This window comes from Ceratotherium simum, chromosome 4 (genome assembly GCF_057802395.1).
Source record: "Ceratotherium simum simum isolate JZ-2026a chromosome 4, ASM5780239v1, whole genome shotgun sequence".
Taxonomy (NCBI): Eukaryota; Metazoa; Chordata; class Mammalia; order Perissodactyla; family Rhinocerotidae; genus Ceratotherium; species Ceratotherium simum.
Window position 1 is genome coordinate 33,480,279 of NC_141903.1, and position 22,240 is coordinate 33,502,518.

Genomic DNA, 22,240 nt, shown 5'->3' on the forward strand with positions numbered 1-22,240 from the left:
AGAGCCAAATGTCTTTAGCACTGGTAGATCAGGATGGTACATCATCAACCCATGCTAGACTAAACTCTTGTTGATATTGTTTTAATGTAATTTGTAGGTTTGATAAGAGTTGCAACAAGATGACCTTGAGGTCTCCTCCCAACTGAGCTTCTCTGATCTTGGATCAGGTGTCACGTCTCAGAAAAGCGTTTCTGGACCAGGTCAAATACCCCCAGATGGGTTTGCATGGCACCATGTACCTCTCCCTCCTTCATAGCACTGATCACAGCTGACACTTTCTGTTGATATGAGCGTTTATTCAAACACTGTCTGTCTCCTCCTTAGACTCTAAGCTCCCTCAGGGGAGGAAGCGTGTGGTTTTGCTTACTCTTGTGTCCCCAGAGCCCAAATAGCCCCTGGAACAGAGTAGGTGATCGATCAATATCTTTTAACAGCTTTATTGAGGTACACCTAATGTATAATAAACTGCACATGTTCAGAGTGGACAATTTATGAGTTTTGACATCTGTATACATCCGTGAAATCATCACCACAATCAAGCTAATTAACATTTCTATCACCCCCAAAAGTTTCCTGGTGTCCCTCTGTGATCCAACCCTCCACCCAGTCCATCCCCAGGCAAACACTGAATCTGCTTTCTGTCACTACAGATTAGTTTGCATATTCTATAATTTTATATAAATGAGCGCCCTTTTATGTCTGACTTCTTTCACTCAGCATAATTCTTTTGCTATTCATCCAGGTTGTTGTGCAAATCAAGAGTTTATTTCTTTTTATTACTGAGTAGTATCCCGTTGTACAAATGGAATACAACAGTTTTATCACACAGCAGTAATTTATTGCCTAGAAACATAGGCAATCTGTCACATAAGAATTTGCTAAGGTTCCTGTTTCTCCTGCCTGTGTCAATCTTTCTTTCTAAACTAGGGAGGAAATTAGCAAACTTGCCTAGTTTGTTGAAATAATAGGAAATGTGATTGTGTATGGTAAAATTTAACTACCCACAAATATCAGAATAGCACACAAAACACAGAAGACCTAGGAAGAGACAGTTTATATTCACAAGCCTTACGACTACTGTCTTTTACTGAATAGCTAAGATTAATTTCTTAGATTGAGAACTGCTCCTTCTTCAATGTGTACATGTGCGAGTATAAACACCCGAACACATGGGATTCTGACCATGTTCACGTCTAACTGTATTTCAGAATGGCCATGGACCAGGGTCCACTTTGCAAGTTTACGGGGAGGTATCCCCGAGAAATGGGAGGGAAGAGGGGATCTATAAAAGATTGCCAAATATAAGCAGAAAAAAGAGAAAGATCAGATTCTGCTCCAAGGATGACCATATCAGGAAAAATCTACAAAGATCATCTGTTCAACCACTGATGGTTTAATAATCACTTAACAAATAAATGAAAAGTTATAACTGTGGCAAGCACCACAAAAACAGAGGCAGGTTGTGTTACAAAAGCCTAAGTTAAGGGGATTTGACCTGATCAGGAAGGTCAGCAAAGGCTTTCTTGGGCTAGGATTCAAAGGATTCGTAGGACATAAAACCAAGAAAACAGAATCAGGAGGCAGAGAACAGCAGGTGGAAAGGTCCTATGGTTAGGGTTCATGGAGCCCTGGAGGAACTAAAGGGAAAGCCAATGTGTCTGGAATCCCAGAGCAAGAGGGAAAGTGGAATGAGAAAGGGTTTGAAGGAGGCAGGGGCCAGAGCATGCAGGTTGTGATCTGATCCGGAGAGCAGGGGGAGAACCATGAAGGGTTTCAGGCAAGGGAAGAGACAGGGCCAGCTCTGGGCTGCTCCAGAGCTCCTGCAGAGAAGCACCTCATCTCAGAGGGTAGGATGCAGGGAATTCTCCTTCAGCACACATGGGGTACGGTCTCCAAGAGGATGGAACAAATCTGCTCACATCTCCTGGACCAAAGCTAAGAGAAAAGCGAGTATTTTAAAGGAAAATAATCCAAATGCAAGGGACAGTGAAGGGAGAGAAAAGGTGGAGAAAAAGCATGTTAGGAAAAGAAAACACCCTATCACTTGTGTTAAGTCTACCTCCAGCTCCTAGGCGAGTTTTGTACAAACACATATTTAAAGACATCACATGATACTCTGTATAAATTGAGAAGACATCACCTCCAGAGGGCCAGTCTTCATATTCTTTCCACTCTAAAGCTGAGGAAATAGAGTGATGTCGTGGAAAGCTATTATTTTATATATATATATATATATATATTTATTATTATTATTATTATGATCATTACTATTATTATAGGCCTCAGAATCAGGAGATGCAGACTCTAGAATCAGGGTTTGAGCACTGGTTCAATAATTCATTAGTTATATGGCCTGAGAAATCATTTTCTCTCTCTGAACCTCAATTTCCTCTTTTGTAAAGGAGGAAAACTGGATCAAACAGGATAATATGGGACAATAAAAGGTCTTAGAAAAATATAAAACATAATTAATTTTCCTAATAATTTATTCTATTTATATTATTATATCAAGCTCCTAATACAGCACTCATTACGTGTCAGGCTCTGTCCCAAGAAGTTTATATACACTAACTCATATAAACCTCTTAACAACTCAGTGAGGTGTTTACTATTAGCTCACCAAAGTCTTAGGAGTGCCAAACATCCACCATAATTGGTCTCTGCCCTTCACTTTCAAATGTGATAAGGAAGGAGCAGAGAAAATACAAGAGAGTTCTTCATTAAAGGTTTAAGAAAGCACAAGATAAAAAGTCCCAAAATAAAGACTGTGTGAGAGAAGAATTCAGTGCAGCTATTTCTAGAAGAACTAAGTTGGAAACGACTGACTCAACCCAAGAAGGCAGGCCTAATTCCATTTCCATTTCATGAATACCAGGGGACACCTAGTAACACAGATTTTTAATAGTCCTTCTAACTCTAATTTCTCTATGTTTTGATATTTTAACACGTCTGTCTTCCTGAGATTATACCACCCCTGACAAGAAACGTTAAAAGGGCTTTGGTTTTCTTTGCTTTGATACAGGGAAGGAAAAGAGATGCTGATAAACTCTTGCATTGTGGCCTAAGTAAAAGAAAGCCAGGAAGAAAAACTGGAAGTTGTAGAGAGCAAGGGAGGCAGCATGGCAAAGCAGCTAAGAGTGATGACAGCATCTAACGTCACTGACCTGGGCAGTCTTATTGCAAAGCCAGTGCTCTTAGCCTCTACCCTATAATGCCCACACACGTGCAGACCCAACATGCTGCATAAAAATGCACCACAGAGAGGATCAGGGTTAGAATGCTTATAGAGGACCAATTATCAACAGATCAGACATAGCTGGAAAATTATTTAAACTAAAGATAGAACCAGAGAAATTATCCAGACTAGAGTCCAGAGATTCAAAGAGATGACAAATATAAATACTTTTATTAAAAATATTTAAATAGCTCCAGAAGGAGATAACAGAAAGGACGGGGAGGGGGCAAAATTCAAATTGATAATTGGTAAGAATTTTCCAAACTTATTAAAAGACTCCAATCCTCAAATCTAGCACAATAGATTGGGGGAAAAAAATTCACACATATGACCATCATAATGAAATGCAGAGCAACAAAAGAAAAAAAGAGATGATATTAAGAGCAGCCAGAGAGAAAAGACAGATCACCTGAAAAGGAAATGCGTTCAGACTGCAGCGAGCTTGTCCAGAGGAAAGGCGCTCCGCTGGAGCACAGCCAAGGAGCTCCCAACACCAGCGACCCCAGGGAGCCGGAGGCAGCCTGATGGTCTCTTCCAGAGACGGCCACAGGAGTATCTCCCATCCCACACGCTCTTCATACGATATGACTTTGATACTCCTCTCATTGAGAGGCAGGGTCTGCGTCCTCTCCCATTGAAATTGGATGGGCTTTTGTGACTGTTTCTACCAACAGATAGGACAAAAGCAAGACAGTCTGACTCCCAAGGCTAGGTCATTAAAAGGCAACATGGTCTTGCTTTCACTGCCGGAACACATACTCTTGAAAGCTTTAGCTGCCCTGAGGCCACCATGCTGCAAGGAAGCCCAAACTAGCCCACATAGAGACCAGATGGACAGGCCCTGAGACTATACAGAGCAAGAGGGAGACGGTGAAGAGAAGGACAGGGGAGGAGATCAGGAGAAAGGAAGAGAGCTAGTCTGAGCAGCCGTGAGCTGCTGCAGACGCTCACTGTTCCAGCTCTATTCACCATCTGATTGGAGTCGCGTGAGAAACCTCGAGCCCAAACCACCCATCCAAATGCTCGCTGAATTCCTGACCCACAGAAACTGTGAGAAATTCTAAAATGACTGATGTTGTTTTAAAAGTCACTAAGTTTTTGGGTGATCTGTGACACAGCAGTAGATAACTGGTTCATCTAAACTGCCAACTGGCAGCCATCCAGGTATCAAGTGAGAGTGACATGAATCAGATTCACAGGATGAGGTCAACTAAGAATTTCTAGCATCTAAACACATTTGACGCACTTAATGTTGTATATATTGAACTACAAGAATCTTTCTTAGTTGCAGTTCCTAACATAACTTAGAGCTCAAAATAATCATCTCATATTACTTCTTAGGATACTATGCTTCCTGAACTACTGTATAAAAATTAAGAAAATTACAGTGAAACATTGGAGATGTTACTTTATACATGCATTATAATCATCATATGTTAGCCAAGCAAACCAAGCATGAAATTTAAAAAATGAACTCACCCCCTTTCCTCCTGACTTTTGGTCAAATGGTACCATGGTGATTTGTTTGGAATCTCGTTGATATGTACAGTAGTGCTTCACCCAAGAAGTTCCAAAGTGACCTGCAAGGTAATATTTCCATAAAACATCTCTACATATCCACTGCACGCTGCAAAAACACACAACCCACAGTGCTCACCCTTCCCTTAAACTGTTTCTAGGGGCAACATATTCTCCACACCAGTTCGACTGGAATGGGCAGAAAACGATCCCACAGCCTGGAAATGGAACCGACCCAGGGCTTTCCCCAGGGACCAAGGAAGACTGTTTCCCACTAAATGCTGCATCTAATGGGTCTTAAAATATAAAGGAAATAGAGGTTCCCTGGGGAAATTAATTCACTTTCCCATCATCAATCTCCATTTGAAGTTTCCTTTCGCTCCCCTGACAGGAGTAAGATGACTGAGGAAAGAACACAGAAAGGCTCCTCAAAGTGCCTGTCACTGCTCCCATCTGCTGTGATGACTTCGCAATTCCCACACAGCTGCTCTGCGACTCTGGATGCAGACATGCAGGGGTTCTGACCTACTTCCCAACCCCTAACTTTTAGTTTAGCAGAACTCAAGAAGATCTGAGAAGCAGACAGGAAAACTCAGAGACATCACAGATGCAGAATGGAAGTGACTATAAATGCCCAAATGTAATCTAAGGAGTTTGCCTTCAAAATTATCCCTTGGGAAAGAAAGAGATGCCCTACAGTAAAATTTTGACAAAGTCTCTGATTTTACCCAGTGCTTGGCCAATGACTTTATTTTGAACAACAGAGTGCTATCAGAGGAAAAAGGCATTATTAGCTTGCAAGCACCTCAATCAATACTAGTCTTAGATGCTTACAGAGATCACATAGCAGAAATGGTTAAAAAAAAAAAGTAACAACATGAAAAGAGATTGAGCAGACATTTAATAACTATTTTTCAGGGTATGAATGCCCACTCCAAGTGTCAGATGTCACTCAGTAAACTTAAAAAGCAATACAGTAAGTGACTACATTGGAGCATCAAGGACAAATGAAAATATCAACCATTCTAATGTATTTTCATGGCTTGGAGAAAAAATTCTAGTGATAGCACAAAACAAAGATCCTGAAAGTGCTATGTCTTAGACAATGTGAACATCAAAATGATTAAGGATAGTAATGGATTTAGCCTAATGAATAAAACAGGAATCTATAAGTCTATACTAACAATGGAAAGATAGGCAGATGGACGGATGGATGTAAATAGATAGGGAAAGAGGGAGAGGGAGGGAGGGGGAGGGAGGGAGGGAGAGAGAAGGAGGGAGAAAGGAGGGAAGGAAGAGAGGAAGAGAATGGAGGTCGCTTCCTTACAGTACACTGAATGCCAACTACTAAATGTAGAGGAAGTCACAGAGCTGGGAATCACCATTTTGCAACCATCATAGTAAAGATGGTTCAGGCCAGGACTGTCAACGGATACTAACTCTATGGGGGGCAAAGTTTGATGAAGAGAAGAATATGGTCTTAAGGTGTCTTCCCACAGATTGCTAATTAGTTATAAGGGAAAAATAGTGACTGTACAGTGGAAAAACCAGATAATATCTTGACTGGGTGAACAAAATTAACATCCCCATTGAGGGGCAGATGGCCATCCTTTGTCTCTGGCTGTGGTATCTGGGAAGAACACAGTATTACTTATGTAGGATTCACTAGGGATGCATAATCTGAATCTAATCATGAGGAAATATTAGACAAACCCACACTAAGGAAAATTCTCTAAAAGAACTGGCCTATATTCTCTGAAAACATCAACAGCATGAGAGACAAAGTAAAGCTGAGGAACTGTTCCAGAATAAAGAAGACTAAAGTCATGACAACTAAATGCAGTAGGAGATCCTGTACTGGCGGAAAAAAAATGCTTTGTATGGGCATTATTAGGACAACTGACAAAAATGGAATATGGACTGTCGTTTAGATTAAATATCTTATCAATGTTAGAGTCCTGGATGTGGCAGCTGTACTGAAGATACATAAAAGAATATCCTTATTTTTAGAAAATAAGTAAAGGAGCATGGTGTATGCAACCTGTTCTCAAATGGTCCAGAAAATTAAAATATGTGTGTATCTGTGACTGTGATGCGCACACATGCACCTATATATAGAGAAAGAATGATATAACTGTGGAAAAATGGTAAAAAACTCATCAATCTGGGTAAAGGTCATATAGTTGTCGTTTATACTATTCTTGTAACTTTCTGTAAGTTTGAAATTATTTCAAAATAATAAGTTATATAAATTTTCAAATAAAAAAAGCTGTACCTCAATGACATGCTCTGGACTTCTATGCTAGAGAATCAAATATGGTTCTGACGATAATCAAGACATTAATGTTGAAAAAGCATGTGAAGTGTTTGAATAGAATAAAATTATATAATGTAATGTGAGAGTGCAAAAAGCAATACTGATTTTATATATGTAAGTGAATATTAATATTAGATTATTTTATTAATTTATTAATATTTAATTAAAAATTAAGTGGTATAAGTGGACATTGAACTATATTTTCACAGTCCTAAAAATTTATATTTTCAAGTTGACCTTAAACTTTTGGGGGCCAATCTTCTCACTGGGCAAAGAAGGTACCACCTTATATTCAGGTATATACAAAACACACAAAGTAGCTTCCGTTTCTTACAAACTTCAACAAGCTCATCCCTGTAAGAATGAGAGACATAAAACCCTCATCACAACCAACGCTCTAACCTCCATCCCCACTACTGCCCCCACTGTCACCAGGGAACATTTCAAGCCCAAGCAAATTTTTGAGTCATCATTAAATAGAATAATCTCTGAAACCAAGTGTTCTAGTTCTGTTCCATAGGGAAGCTTCCATGAGTGAAGACATTTGCCTAACTCTAATTCAACAGAAGGACGTAAAAGAGCACAAAACCAGCAAAAATCTGAGAGGAGTAATGTGTCCAGCCAAGAAAGCAGAGATGGGAGACTAGGAGAAGAACTATCCATTAAAGAAAAAAAATTCACTGTCTTTTCTCCCTTGCACTGCATGCGTAAAGTAAGTCTGGCAGTGCTACTCTACAGCACAGCCCTGTCACAAAGCCCTCCCCAGGCCTACTGCATGGATCTGTGAGTCATCACTGAAAATTCTGGTCAGCAGCACCTGGCACTTCTTCCCTTGACCTTCTATCGGCAGGGCAAGGGATCTTCTTCCCAGCTCTCAGAGTGAGCTTCTGTTTCCACCTTTCATAAAATTAAGTGTTGGGACGACAGGAATTAAAGAGAAGAGGGAAAGGGCCTAAGTCATGATTGTTTGGGCCTTGCTGAAACCAGTCTCAAATGAAAACAAAATCACTAAATAGTAAGTCTACCAAAGGATATGACAGCTGATAGACAATAGGTGTAGCATGCAAGACCTTTCCAAGGCCTCTCTGCCAAGGCTATGGTATATAAAGCTCAATGAAGGGCACAGGCGCCTCAAAAGTAGAGTGACACCAGGGAGAGAAGAACACCCCAGAGCCTCGGTGAATGCCAGGTTGCAGGGAATTTCCAGTTACAAAGAAAACAGAATACGTCACTTGGAAGTAGACAAGACCTGTGCACATCACCTTTCCCCTAGGAAAGTGAACTATAAAGTTACTCTCATTCGTCCAAACCTGTATTTACAGAACATTACTCTAGGCAAGGCACTACTGGATACACCCTCCACGTTCTGGGTAGAAGGCATGAGTGTACACCAAGCTGGTGGTCGTCACGGGCACTCACGTTTCTCCTGCACGTAGAGGTACCCTTCCATGGTATAGGGACTGATGGTCTTGTGCTCGAGGGGATTCTCCTTCATCTTTTTCATCAATGATTCCACTTCTGACCTGGTGCCTTCAAAGCGATTTCTTGTCTAGGATGAAAGGAATTTTATTCAAATCAAAGAAATAAACGCCTATTCCCATCTCTAACAATTCAAAACATCAATCAATAGAATCCTTAGATCTACAACCAGATAAGGAACATTCAACCATTTGGAATTAGGCAAATATTCACTTTCAAGAAGTATACTTTGGCCTTAAAGTCCTATACCAGAACGCCTCTCAAACTCTAGGGACCATCAAAATCATCTGAGGAACTTGGAGACAATGCAAATGCCCAGGCCACATCCCGAAAGATTAGTTTAGTCCCTCTGGACCCAGAAACATGCATTTTAAGTAGGCATCCCAGGTGATTCTGACTCAGATGGTGCACAGGAGGGTACCTGCCCAGCTCCCCTTCAGGACCGAGGTACTCCTTTCTCCAGCTACAGGGAATGTTGCTTGCTGATGGCTCACAGATGAGTCCCCCCTCAAAAGGGAGATACTTCACTCAGGTTACCCCTTTCCCCAGGGAAGCCTGCACCCAATGACTAGTCGAGGCTAGAGGCAAAAGGAGACGGGGTCAAAAGCCTGGGCTCCTTGCTTCTCTTCAGGCCACTCTGAAGGACCATCCCAGCGCCAGGGTGCCCATGACATTTGACTGAGGCCTCTGCTGCACCTGCATCACAGCTCAACATCTCCTCCTGCAGGGCCTGCTGCCCTTGCTCTCTCACAGGTGTTTTTGCTTCCTGTAAACCTGCTGCGTGTAATTCTCCACTTCAGAATTGGCCTTCTGAGGAAGCTGTGCTTTGTGAAACCTTGTCCGTGACTCGGCAACTTCCTGTTCTCTAACACGACTCAGAGAACCAAGTCAGGGCAAGCCCCAGGCTTCTAAAAGCCACAATACAACCCACAAGGATACACTTGGGTTTCTTCTCTACCAAGGATCATCTAGAGACAAAGACAACAGGCAGATTCACACGACCCAGTCACACAATGAAGAAGGGGGCTCAAGCCCCAGTAACTGCAAACCAAAGAGCCCTAAGCAGGATTCTGAGCACCAAACGGTCCTGCTGTTTAAAATTTGAGAAAGGAGACTGAGAGTAAACCACACTGACTTGGATTTCCTGTCAGCCTCACTAAGCGTCGAACAAGAGCACATCCTTTGAGCTGGAGGCCAGCATGTGCTCCCCGCCCCCACCCCCTAAACACACACTCCAAGGTCTCGTGTGGGCAGGCAGCTCGACGCACAGAAGGGAGGCTGGGCTGGGCTGGGCTTCTACTGCCAAAGGAAATCCTGACTCTGGTGCTACAGATTTCAACATAACACCAGCAACACTTCCAAGAACATGAATAGTGCTTTGAAATAATGGAGAAGAGGATGATGCTCTAACCTGGGGCCACCAAGCACCCTAGAAATGCCTGCCCCCCACTGCCCTTTGAACTCAAGAAAGACCATCCTCATCTGCATTCCAGTCCGGATAAGTGATCTCTATGCAACCAGACCCATACTTTGTTTTTTCCTTTCCTTAACTAGGAAAAGGAAGCCTGCCCCTTTGCCCACTCACGTTCTGTATGCTAATGGTCAACTGTGTCTTGAAGTCGCCGAAATCCTTGGCCAGTTCATAACCGTGGTGATAGAAAGTGAAGAGTCCTTGCAAGAATGCCAGTAGCTGTAATGAAGGAAGAAGGCAGAGTTCATATGAGCAGGTTAAAGAGGTATTAGGTAGCTGTATCTGAGTTCCCAACCCTGGTTTGAAAGTCTAGAACAAAGTAATAATAATGGCTATCTTTACTGAGCACTACTTGTATGCCAGGCACCATAACTTTACGTGCCCTGTCGCACTGAATACTCACAACAACCTATGAAGTAACTATGACTGTTATCTCCATTTTAATAACGAGGAGGCCAATTCAGAGAGATTAAGTAACTTGCCCCAAAACACTCAGTAAGTGGCAGCCAGGACTTGAAACCACATCTCCTTGGCACCAACACCCAAGCTCTTGCCCTGTGAGCCTCATCACCTCCTAAAAAACTCATTTTGTCAGAAATTGAAGATCAGGGCTCCAACTCAGTCTCTTTCTAGTACATTTGTAATATCAGGTTATAATGCAGAAGGGGGTGGTTATATTGAAAACCAACAAGGAAGGGAGGCGAGCAAGCAGGTGTGTCCTGAGTCTGCAGGCTAAGAGGCAAAGTCAAATCAAAGAAAATCACCCAGAGCAGACTTCAGCTCCAGTGTATTTCTGTGCTTTCCCTAAACTATCCACAAGGAAACACTGTGGATTCCTTTATCAAAATATCCCCATGTTCCCACGTTTTCAGTTATGATGGTTTCCCTAAATCCTCATTTAAATCCCCTCGGGCTAACAGGTAATAAGCCCGTTCATTGTTTAGTCTTGTCTTCAGTGAAGAGCGAAAACATCTGTTTACCACAATTCACACAACACACCTTCATATACTTAAAAACTATTCAAGTCCCGCGCTGAGCCCCTGCCAGCCTTCACTTCCCCAGGCTAAAGAAATGCTCTTGCCGTCTTTCCTCTCAGAGACTACAGTCAAACCTCACTGTGGTTATGCTTTCCCAGCCCCTTCCCAAGTTCTACATATCTTTCCTCAGCTCCAAATCTTAACCTGAAGAAAGGATCACAATAAAAGCCTGAACAAGGTTTAGAAGGACCAGAACCTCACCTCTATCACAAGTTCAGTTCTATCGCACTTGGGGACTACCCATGTTCTTACTGACTTCCATTTTCTGAGGGGTCCTCCCTGACCTGCCTCTAACACGTGATATCAAGACACAGTTGCTTTACTTTATATTGTTGTTCTTAGCTTTCCAGTCCCTAAACAAACATATCTTTGCTTATTAAACAGAGGAAGGTCCATAATTTTTCTTCTAGATGCCTCTAATAATAAAGACGGGGTTCTTATGCCAAACCTAGTGCCAGTATTCACAATGAAAACTCTTCTTTCTTATCTCTTCCCTCCCTGCTCTCCTTGAATGCTATGCCCCATCACTTTCCAAGGCACTGAGCCATCCTCCACTGGAGAATAATGAAGCTAAGCAGCTAATTTTTGTGTGTGTGTGTGAGGAAGACTGGCTCTGAGCTAACATCCATTGCCAACCCTCCACTTTTTGCTGAGGAAGATTAGCTCTGAACTAACATCTGTGCCTATCTTCCTCTATTTTGTATGTGAGATGCCACCACAGCATGGCTTGATGAGCAGTGCGTAGATCTGTGCCCAGGATCCAAACCGGTGAACCCCAGGCCTCCGAAGCAGAGCGCGTGCACTTAACCACTACGCCAGACCCCATATAAGCAGCTAATTCTAAGGTCATTCCTCCTATTAACTCTGCTTTATCCTTTGCTTCAAGTCAACAGGGCTTCTCTTGCCCAGGGTTATTAAATATTCTCAAACAGCTAAGACATCCCCTGGGCATACACACAAGTGCTCCAAAGGCAGAGAGTTGCTAATATTTATGTTGGTTTCACTTCCTTTGGTATCCCGGTTGATTGTCCATTTGTCTACAGGAAATGATTCCTGACGTATTGTTATCTTTGGCCCACTTCTCTTCCTTCTCCCCTCGCAGCATCTTCTCTCTCCTCCCCCACCTCCTTACATTTCCTTCCCACAAACTGTATGAACTTTTGAACTATTACCCAGGGGGAAATGAAAGTCCACTCCTCAGGGGCTGGGCAAGGCCCACAGAAGGACTCCAGGGAAGGAAGGATCTGTCTGTCTCAGAGAAATGCTTCTACTCAACACACATAGCTTGCTGTAGCCTCACCTTGCTTATCAGATAAGAGAAGTCAGCACATTCACCGGGCTCCTCCCTGAACAGCCAGGACACAAAATCAGAGCACAACAAAGGAAATACCAAAGAAAAACCTCCCCTATCTCCCTTTGCCTTCTCTCCATCCTTGTTTTCCTCAGAGACTAACTGTAAGAAAAATCTATTCCTATTTCATAGCTGACAACATAAATATAATTTATTCTTTAAAAAAGTAAGCAAAAATGTAACTGCTTCATTTAGTGCTGGCTGCATCACTCTGGACTATCTGATAAATTTAGGTTGTTTCCATTCACAGACTAGAACTACTGTTATGGGTTGAATTTGTGTCCCCCACCCAAAAGATATGTTGAAGTCCTCATCTCCAGTACCTCAGGATGTGATTTTATTTGGAAACAGGGTCTTTACAGAGGTAATTAAGTTAAAATAAAGCCTTTAGGCCCTAATCTAAAATGACTGGTGCCCTTATAAAAAGGGGAATTTGGACACAGAGAAACACATAGAAGGCAGACAGCCATGTGAAGACAAGGGATAGGAGTGACGCATCAATAAAGCAAGGAATGCCAAATACTTCCAGCAAACCACCAGAAGCCAGAAGAGGCAAGGAAGGATCATTTCCCTACAGGTTTCAGAGGGGCACAGCCCTGCTGACACCCTGATCTCAGGCTTCTTGCCTCTAGAACTATGAGGCAATAAATTTCTCTTGTTCTAAGACATCTAGTTTGTGGTACTTTGTTACAGCAACCCTAGCTGCAACTACCAAGCTAAACAAATGTAGCTACCAAGAATCATTCATTCACACAACAGAAGGACAGACAGCAGACTGACGAAAAGCTGGGCTGGGTGAGCCATGCAACTCCCTTTAACTCATCTTTTACAGGAGGATAATAATGCACCTACTATTCCACCAGGTTGTAGTAAAGACTGAGATCATCTATGTAACGGGCTGAGCACAGGAGTGCCAGTAGGAGCTGTTCAGCAAGAGAAATAGAATCAAACTGCTATATGAGAAGATGCACTGTGGTGACACAGTCCAGGCCAGACTGGAGAAGGGGGAGGCCCAGGAAAAGATGCAACAGGCCAAAGGGAAAGAACGAAGACCTGCAATGGGGCAGAAGCAGTGAGAAAGGACAGGAAGGCACGGCACCAAGAAATATTCAGGTGGTGAAACTCAGAGGATGTGGAGCCTGACAAATGTACAGAATGAATTCTCTGTAGCACTAGGTAACCTTCAATTATGAAAACTCAGGGAACAGACGGAATGTGGCTTCAACTTCATGAGGTCAGTACGTCATTATCTGCAATCCAAATCTCTGGAACATTTAGTACCTCAACAAAAAAATAAATGCTTCCAGGGCACAAAAAAAATACATGGTTTAGATCCCAGAAGTCTGATTTTTCTTCCTTGGAACACTAAAATTTTGTTACTTTTTCTGAAGGTCAATAACATCCTGGTACTTGAAGTTACTTTCTAAGAAATTAATGAACATTGTCAATGTGCATGGAAGTTCCTTGAATGGCTGGAAGATTCCCTTGATGGCAACCAACTCAAAATATGAATATCCACCCCAAGTACCCCAGCAATTTAATGCCATAGATTTCTTGCTGGTTTCCTATCTACCTGTAAGCAATAAAATGCTGTTTCATACAGATTAAGAGCCAGACCATTTCAGTTCTGCTATTTACTAGAGGTGACCTTGGAGAAGTAAACAAATGTGCTTCCATTTCTTCATCTAAAAACAGAGATAAAAACAGTCCTTACCCTCAGAGATGTTTTAAGTATTGAATGACATAACGCAGGTAAAGCGTTTATTAGCATAGCACATGACACAGTTTCTGTTATATCATCAATTGTCATTTCACGTGCTGCTTTTGAACAATCTAGGCCAGTGGCTCAAACTTTTAATGTGTAGCAGAATCGTCTGGGGAGCTTACTAAAATACAGATTACTGGGCTCCACCCCCAAATTTGGGGTTTGGGGTAGAGCCTGAGAATTTGTATTTCTAAGACTACGAGAACCACTGATGTAGTGAGTACCTTTTTCATTGTCTGAATCTCTTCTCCCTATCTACAGCGCCTGAAGCCACTGACCTGTCTACAAACTGGTGTGTTCAGAAACAAGAACTTCTGTAGAAAAGTGAAGGTTAAACATCTGAATCCTACATCCAGCCTCTCAACTGACTCATTTAATTTAACTTTGGGCAAGTCCCCAGCACTTTCTCTTCATTTGACCCTGAGACCAGAAATTTTTCCTACTAGCTCTCCAGATGCCTCGCTTATGACCTGAAAATATCTGCAAACCATGGTCTCCTCCTCTTCAAATCCCTCTGTCCCTTCTACATCACCCATCCTGTCCCACCTGGCACCAAACTGCTGCTATCTTGGCTAACTCTCGATTACGTACATCTTGCTTCCCCAGTGAGGCTGAGAGCAACTCAGACATAGCAGCTGGGTGGTCAGCATTTTCTACGGTATTCAGTAAATAAATGCTTTTAGATTTACCAAAATTATTTATATTAAAACAGGTAGGCCCTGTTAATATTGGCATTGGACTCATTTGCTCATTTGAGGAGACCCTGGGTAGTCAAAGCTGATGTATTATTCTCTCTACCTCAGAATAAAAAATCATTGTAAACTGAGCACTATAGCAATGATATAATTATATAATTATATATAGCAATTATATTAGCAATTATATAATAATTGAATGCTAAGTAGATTAGCTCTGTTCTAAGCATCTTACATGGATAAACTCAGTAAATTCTCATAACATCTTTATAAGGTAGGTGGTATTATTATACCCATTTTGCAGATGAGGAACCTGAGACTTGGAGAAATAACTAACTTCCCCAAGAATGCAACTAGAAAATGGATGAGCGGGGATTTAAATCTTGGCAGTCTGGCTCTAGAGCCCTTAACAATGACTGCCTCTCAAAAAAACTCAAGACACTATATACTACAATAGAATGCCAGGAAATAGAAAGATAAATACTTGTAGATTTCCTTAAAAGAGGAAGAAAAGGAGAGGGAGGAGAAAGGAAGGAGGAGGAGGAAAGCCCATCTTGATCAGCAGTCATCCAGTTGAGCCCGGCCTAGATTGGCTGAACCCCACAGATGTGTGAGAAATAAATGTCTATTGTTGTATAGGGTTTTGTGGTTATTTGTTACCTAGCAAAAGCTAACAGATATAATACCTGACACTCACTAGGAACACCTACTGAAAGATGAAAATAGACAACCAAAAAACTCACCTCAAAAATGTAGGATGGGCCAATTAAAATTCAACTCATGAAAATCAGGCAATTGTAGAATAATATCAATGTACACATAAAGATTATTAGAATCACACTGTTTTTTCCCCTCTAGAAATTCTAGTAAAAGCAAATAAAGATGCCAAAGGCTAATTCCATGTGACAGCATTTGAATTCTTGTCCTGACCACAACAGATGAATCTTCAGTAAACCTCTGATTGAAATGCTGGCTCTAAAACACCTCTATACCCTAAGCAGGGAAAGCAATGAGCTTGCTTTCTCTGACAGATGGCCTCTCCCACCTCACAGACCCTGCAGAAAGACGGGGATTTTGACCTGAGACCGTGACAGATTCCACTGTTACATAGGAAGCTGGCTCTCAAGTTTTCAATATTCAGATAAGAAAAATGAGTTAATTAAGACTTGAAAGAATTTGCCAGATGAGGTAGCTGGGAGTGGAATCCCAAGCTAGTTTCAGTTTAGTAAAAGTTGTAGGCATCAGATTCCAAAGCCAGCTGGAGTCTTGATGAAACTACTAGCAAACCTACATGCCTAAAAAGCATCCCAAAAGTTCATAAATTAGAAATGGAGCACTGAACACTCTTTACTAAAAAGAGTGGTCATTTTCTTTCAGTGTCTTATAGTTTTATTCTTATTTGCTTAAAAAAATCATGCTTTCTAAAATCTAGGTAGGTAAGAATCTTCTCTGTATAGAGACCCCAGGCTTGGGTCTAAATAAGAGGTTTCATTTTGGCTGAAAAGGTCTGCAAGAGTTTTAAACTGAGGCCCATTTGCTCTTTGGTGTTTCCATGAAGTCTTCCTGCTATGGATTCTGAACACCAGTGCCACAGCGGGTAGAGCAGCACCACGTCTGCCTAAAACCACAACACGCTGGGGTGGCCTAAACTACAGCCAGACTTGTTTCCACACTAAACCCTTCATGCCCACCGGGACACTCTGCCCAAATCCAAATCGCACCCAGCAGAATCTCCATGCTGCTTGGTTATAATAAAGCTACAGTGAGAAATCGCTGTACACAGAATATTTTAATACATGAATGGGTAAAGAGGGGCTTTGAATTCAGACGGCAAAAAGGGAAAAGTATCGTGTACATTTCCCTATTTCCTTAGGTTACTACTACATCTGGATTATTGGGGGGGGGGGAGGTAAGGTGTAATCACTATGGATTACAAGATGTTTGGCAAGATGAAAACTCCTCCCCTCCCCTCCTTCCACTACTTCTACCTAGAAACCAAACAGGACAACACAGGAAGCTAGAGGAAGCAACTACTGCTGAATGTGCTATCTCCCTCACTGTGGTTGTACAGGAATGGCTACTGGGAAGAGTCTAGAATAGGCAGAGGGACAAAGCAACTGTTACTTAGCAAGAAGGCACATCAGGGCTGGTCAACCTCTTCATCAACAACTTAGAGCATTTTGTAATCCAGGTGGTTGGAATGAGGGGCGGGGATGAAAGTATGGGTACATCATTAATCTACTTACAGGTTCCACAAACTCAAACATCTTTCTCTCTTGGACTTCCTGCACCTTGAAGACATACTCCAGGGATACTTCATAGAAATGCTGCCGAACCAGGTCCACTTGGCTGTCTGCCTACAAACAAGATGGAATTTAAGAGAAAAATCAAGTCACTGCCCCCAGAGAACATTCAGCAAGAAGGTCAGAAAAATCTCTGGAGATGGTTTTTAAAAATAAATCAAATAACATGAAACAGAGATAATAATAATGATCATGGTTAGCAGAGCACCAACTATGCCAGGCACCACGCCCATAACTGTACGTATGTTACCTTATTCAAACCTCATTAATTTTAGTTATCTAATCCTCATTAAATTCCTAAAAAGAAGATATTATCTAACTTACAGGAGGAATGAAGTCTGCTAACATTAAGGAACCTGACACAGCTGGTACAGGGCGGAGCTGGGCTTTCTGTCCTGCTCGATCCGCCTCCAAGACCCTTGATCGTCCTTAAACCACTAGGCTCTCCAAGACCCTTGATCGTCCTTAAACCACTAGGCTGCAACACCTCCCTGTACCCTGGGGCAGACCTGGGTTCCATGGAAGACAGATTTTTAAAAAGAAAAAGACAACCTGCAGGTCTATCCCTGTCCCATTCTTCCTAATGAGCAAAACAAGCTGTTAGAGGGCAGGGGGACCTCAGAAAAGGACACGAGGCCCACATACTTTGTTTTTGACAAGGATAAACTGTCACTTTACCTCAAGCAGAGTAATTACATTTCTCCCTCTGAACCTCAGTTCTCCCACTGTGCAGGTGTGTGGCCTGGGAAGGCCAACACCTGGGTACAATTAAGCCACTGATCCGGGACCTAGAACCCAGGGGAGAAAATGAGTATGTATGGAGTAACAAGACGCTATGCTGGGAAGTACCTCAACTATCACTACAAAGCTCTCACCCTTTCCACAGTGCAGCTACAACAACTCATTCTTTCAAAGCAGATAATCACACCGAAAGCAAATTTCAGTGACAAAAAAAAGAAAGGTGAATTTTAAAAAGTAAAAATAGATATCCTGCTAGTAGGAAACAAAACATTGTTTTCTTTAGAAATGAAGGAGTCAGAAACCATTCTATAACATACTTACTAATGCAAACAAAGCCCCCCAAAGGAATATCTCTTCCTTTGTCAAGATTCCTGCAGGAGAAACTTGGGAGGGAATTTTACTTCCATTATACCAAATACAGTATTGTAACCTGACATCTGAAGGACTTGGCAAATCATCCGTTCATTCACCCATCATGAGCAAAAAGAAACCTCCTTCATGAAGCTCATAGCATAGTGAAGGAAAGAGATATTCACCAAATTATCAAGTAAATAAACAGAAATCACAGACTCTAGTAAAGCACAGAGTGGTAAAAAAGAGGCCCCAAAAATTCATTAAAGTCTCCTGCTAGCAACTTCCTCCCAGGGCAGCTTACGTATTAATACACAGAGGCAGTCTGCTGAGTAACTGCTGAATAAAACCAAAATGAAGGGCTAAGCTTGGGGGCATTTTCTAAACCTCCAAGCAGGGGAAGTTGATATCTGAGCGCTGACAGATCTTTATTTGAAGGCAGGGTGTCAGAAAATGCTGCACCCTGCCTCCCCAGGTCTGGCTGTGTAGACAACAGGGCTGACATACTCTCTACCTCGATGCCTGCCAGCTAAGTCCCACATGTTCCTGTAGCCTTTAATTCCCTTGTAGCGGAAATCCAACCCACTTACACGGAGGGATGCGTCTACAGCCCCTGACCACCCACATACACCTCATATATCCTCTCTGCTTGAGCTTGCCAACCGAGGCTGCAGCTGAAAAAAGGGTCATTCTGAAAATCTGCTAAGTGCCTCCTGCACTTAGGCAGGGATGAAGGAGACAGAAGGAACTCCTCCGAGAAAAACAGCAGAGCCCAGCATCAGTCAGAACACTAGGACAGCAACACCTGGGATGGGGCTGCAGTTCATCATTTTCTAGCCAGTGAGACCTGTTCAAGTCGCTTATCCTCTCTGGGTCTCTTTCCCACACCTGGAGAATGGAGATGATAGTATCTGCCCTTGCTCTGAGTAGAGTAGAGTTTCAAAGAGAAAATGAGCTACAGGATATGAACAATTTGAAAACCAGCAAGTGTTCTGTGCACATTGGTTGTTATTACCAGGGACGTCAGAGCAGATGGGTTTCAATCCCTGCTCCTAACCTAAGCCAGCCACACCATCTCTGGGGGCTACACTCCTCTCCTAAATGGTCTCCCTACTTTCATTCTCTCCCCACCCAACCCCTCAATCCAGTCTCCACCCAGCAGCCAGAATACCTTTCTTAAAATCTAAATCAGATGTGCTCACAGCCCCTTCAATGCCTTCCCATTACCATTGTCTCAAGACCCTGTGTGACCTGCCCACCCTAACCTACCCTCTCTGTGCTCCAGCCACTCAGCCTCCTTCCTGTCCTCTAATACTCCAAACTCTTTCTTTCCACTCAACCTTTGCACTTCATGTTCCTTCTGCCTGAAAACTTCTTCCTCTAGATAAATATTCAATTCTTTTTAACATCAATGCACAGTAAGAAACACCTTTTGCATAATGACCTAATAAACATATTTATAATTAAGTGCAACACACTTTCATATTTTTCATTCTGTCCTAGCCTACTCTACTCTATTTCATGACCCAGTAATTCAGATTTTTATGACACACCTACAATTTAAAGAACACTGTCTTAGCTTTTCACTTAGCTTGCTCCTTCTCATCCTTCTGGTCTCACTTCAAATGTTACCTCTTCATAGAAGCCTTCATTGACCACATTATTTTAGATAGGTTACCACAGGGAGTCTCTATCTTATCTCCCAATTTAGTTCCCTATCACAAAGTGCAATTCTTATTTTTTTTAGAACATTGTCGTTATTCTGATTTTTTTTTTTTTTGAGGAAAATTGGCCCTGCGCTAACATCTGTTGCCAATCTTCTTCTTTTTTTTTTTTCTTTTTTCTCCCCGAAGCCCCAGTACATAGTTGTGTATCACAGCTGTAGAGTTGTAGCTCTTCTATGTGGGACACCACCTCAGCATGGCTTGATGAGTGGTGAGCAGGTCCGCACCCAGGATCCAAACCGGTGAACTCCGGGCAGCCGAAGCAGAAAGCACAAACTTAACCACTAGGCCACCGGGCTGGCCCCTGAAATTCTTATTTAGTCCTTTCTTTTCTTGGGTATTGCCTACTAGAATATAAAGTCAATGAGAGAAAAGACCTTGTCTCATTTTTCCACTAGACCATAGTAAGCATTCAGCAGATGCTTGAGGAATGAATGAATTCATCTCTATGTGGCCATCAGTGACCCAACACTCAGAAGGAATGCATAATTCACTGCATTTCCAAAGGAAATCTTAGAAGACATCCCACGTGGAATGGTATGTTTCTCCTGCCACTGCCCCTCTTATCTGAGCCAAAGAATTCACCACATCCTTAGACCACCCCCCGCAATAGAATTCTAACCCACCCAGCAAGCCACTCAAAAAAGCTCTCCTGCCTATTACTTGAGAAACTCTAAATTTACCAGCTTATCTGAGACCCACCAACCATTCTGTCTTCTCGGAAAAGAGACATTCTCCTAGACTATAAATTCCACGAAAGCAGATCATTCATTTCACTCCCCACAATACACCCAAGCCATAACAGACTTTCACAGAAGCGTCCAATATTTGTTGAACTTCGAAGCAAGCTTCTGAGCCACAGAAGAACATATTGAGTTTTTAAAAATCATCCACTAGATGGCAGTGTCATTCCACATCACTGCCCTGTAATTTTACCCACAGATCTAGGGATGGGCTAGAATTTTCAAGTATTCACTTCAGAGCCCTGCAATCAGGAAATAATTCTGGATAATCAAAGGAAGTAGATTTCATTAAAGGGGTACTAGATAGATGTTTAATAATGTTCTTAAAAGTTGATTTTTAAATAAATGTGAAGAAAATCATCACTAAATAGCTAGAAGATCTTGAGCAAATCACTCGACCTGTGCAAGGAACTCAGTTCCTTCAACTGTAATTACAGGAGGGTCAACCAGATGATCACCGAGGTCCCTCCCTCTCTCCAATTCTATTTGCAAGACACTGGTATTTCTGAATAATAATGGCTGGCAGGCTGCAGAGCAACATACCTCCCTCCCAAGATGAAGAGAGAAGTCCAGAGCATGCTGGGTTAAGAGACAGGGCTCCAGAGTCAGGAGGCAGGGTTCAAACTCTCGCTGACTAGCTATGGGCAGGCCTTTTAACATCTTTGCGCCTCAGTCTCCTCATATGTAAAATAGAGGGAAGACAACTGAGCCTCACATGGTGGCTGTGAGGGTTTGAGAAGATTCCACGTCAAGCGCTTCACAGTGTGGTACATAAATATGCATTCAATAAATATTTGCTGCTATTATTGTTGTTGTAAAAGTATTATCATTATTGCTGTTATTATTAAGAGATTTTTATTCAACTTAATTCAGCTCAAGTATGATTAAAAAGCAATGCCTGACTACAGACCAGGACTTACAAGAAAGACCTGCAGCCCACTCCCTGCCCTCAAACTACTTACAAAGAATGAATGGGTAAAAGACAAGAACACAAAGGACTTTAACAAAAGAACATAAGGAAAAACCGTCCACTACAATATACACTGGCAGAGTTCGTGCAATAGACTGAATGTTTGTGCCCTTCCCCCCGTTCATATGTTGAAACCTAATCTCCAATGTGAGGCATTTGGAAGTGGGCCTGTGGGAGGTGCTTAGGTCATGAGGATGGAGCTCTTGTGAATGAATTAGTGCCCTTAGGAAACAGACCAAGAGAGCTCCTCACCCCTTCTGCTATGTGAGGACACAGCAAGACGACAGCCCTCTACGAACCTGGAAGCGGGCCTCACCAGACACCAGATCTGCCAGCACCTTGATCTTGGACTTCCCAACCTTCAGAACTGTGAGAAATAACTGTTGTTTATAAGCCACCAGTCTATTCTGAGTATTCTGTTATAGCAGCCCGAACAGACTAAGGCAGGCAGGAAGAGGGCCATCCAATTTGGGAACAGGGGATGGGGAGGAACAGGCCAGTCATAGGGATAATACTTTTTATTTGCAAAGCAGCTATCAT

At 42.3% G+C, this 22,240-nt stretch overlaps 1 protein-coding gene across 6 annotated transcripts in view; it reads right to left on the reverse strand.

Moving 5' to 3' along the window:
• The window catches only part of ARHGAP26 (Rho GTPase activating protein 26), a 413,779-nt gene that overhangs the window by 277,457 nt on the left and 114,082 nt on the right, over positions 1-22,240 (reverse strand). For all 6 annotated transcript variants that reach the window (XM_087429620.1, XM_004420043.3, XM_014794952.2 and 3 more), the window contains exons 6-9: positions 17,115-17,225; positions 10,135-10,239; positions 8,490-8,619; positions 4,715-4,815 (exon numbers count right to left, since the gene is read on the reverse strand). In XM_087429620.1, the coding sequence (XP_087285746.1) occupies positions 4,715-4,815; positions 8,490-8,619; positions 10,135-10,239; positions 17,115-17,225 (447 nt within the window). The remainder of the gene's footprint in view (positions 1-4,714; positions 4,816-8,489; positions 8,620-10,134; positions 10,240-17,114; positions 17,226-22,240) is intronic.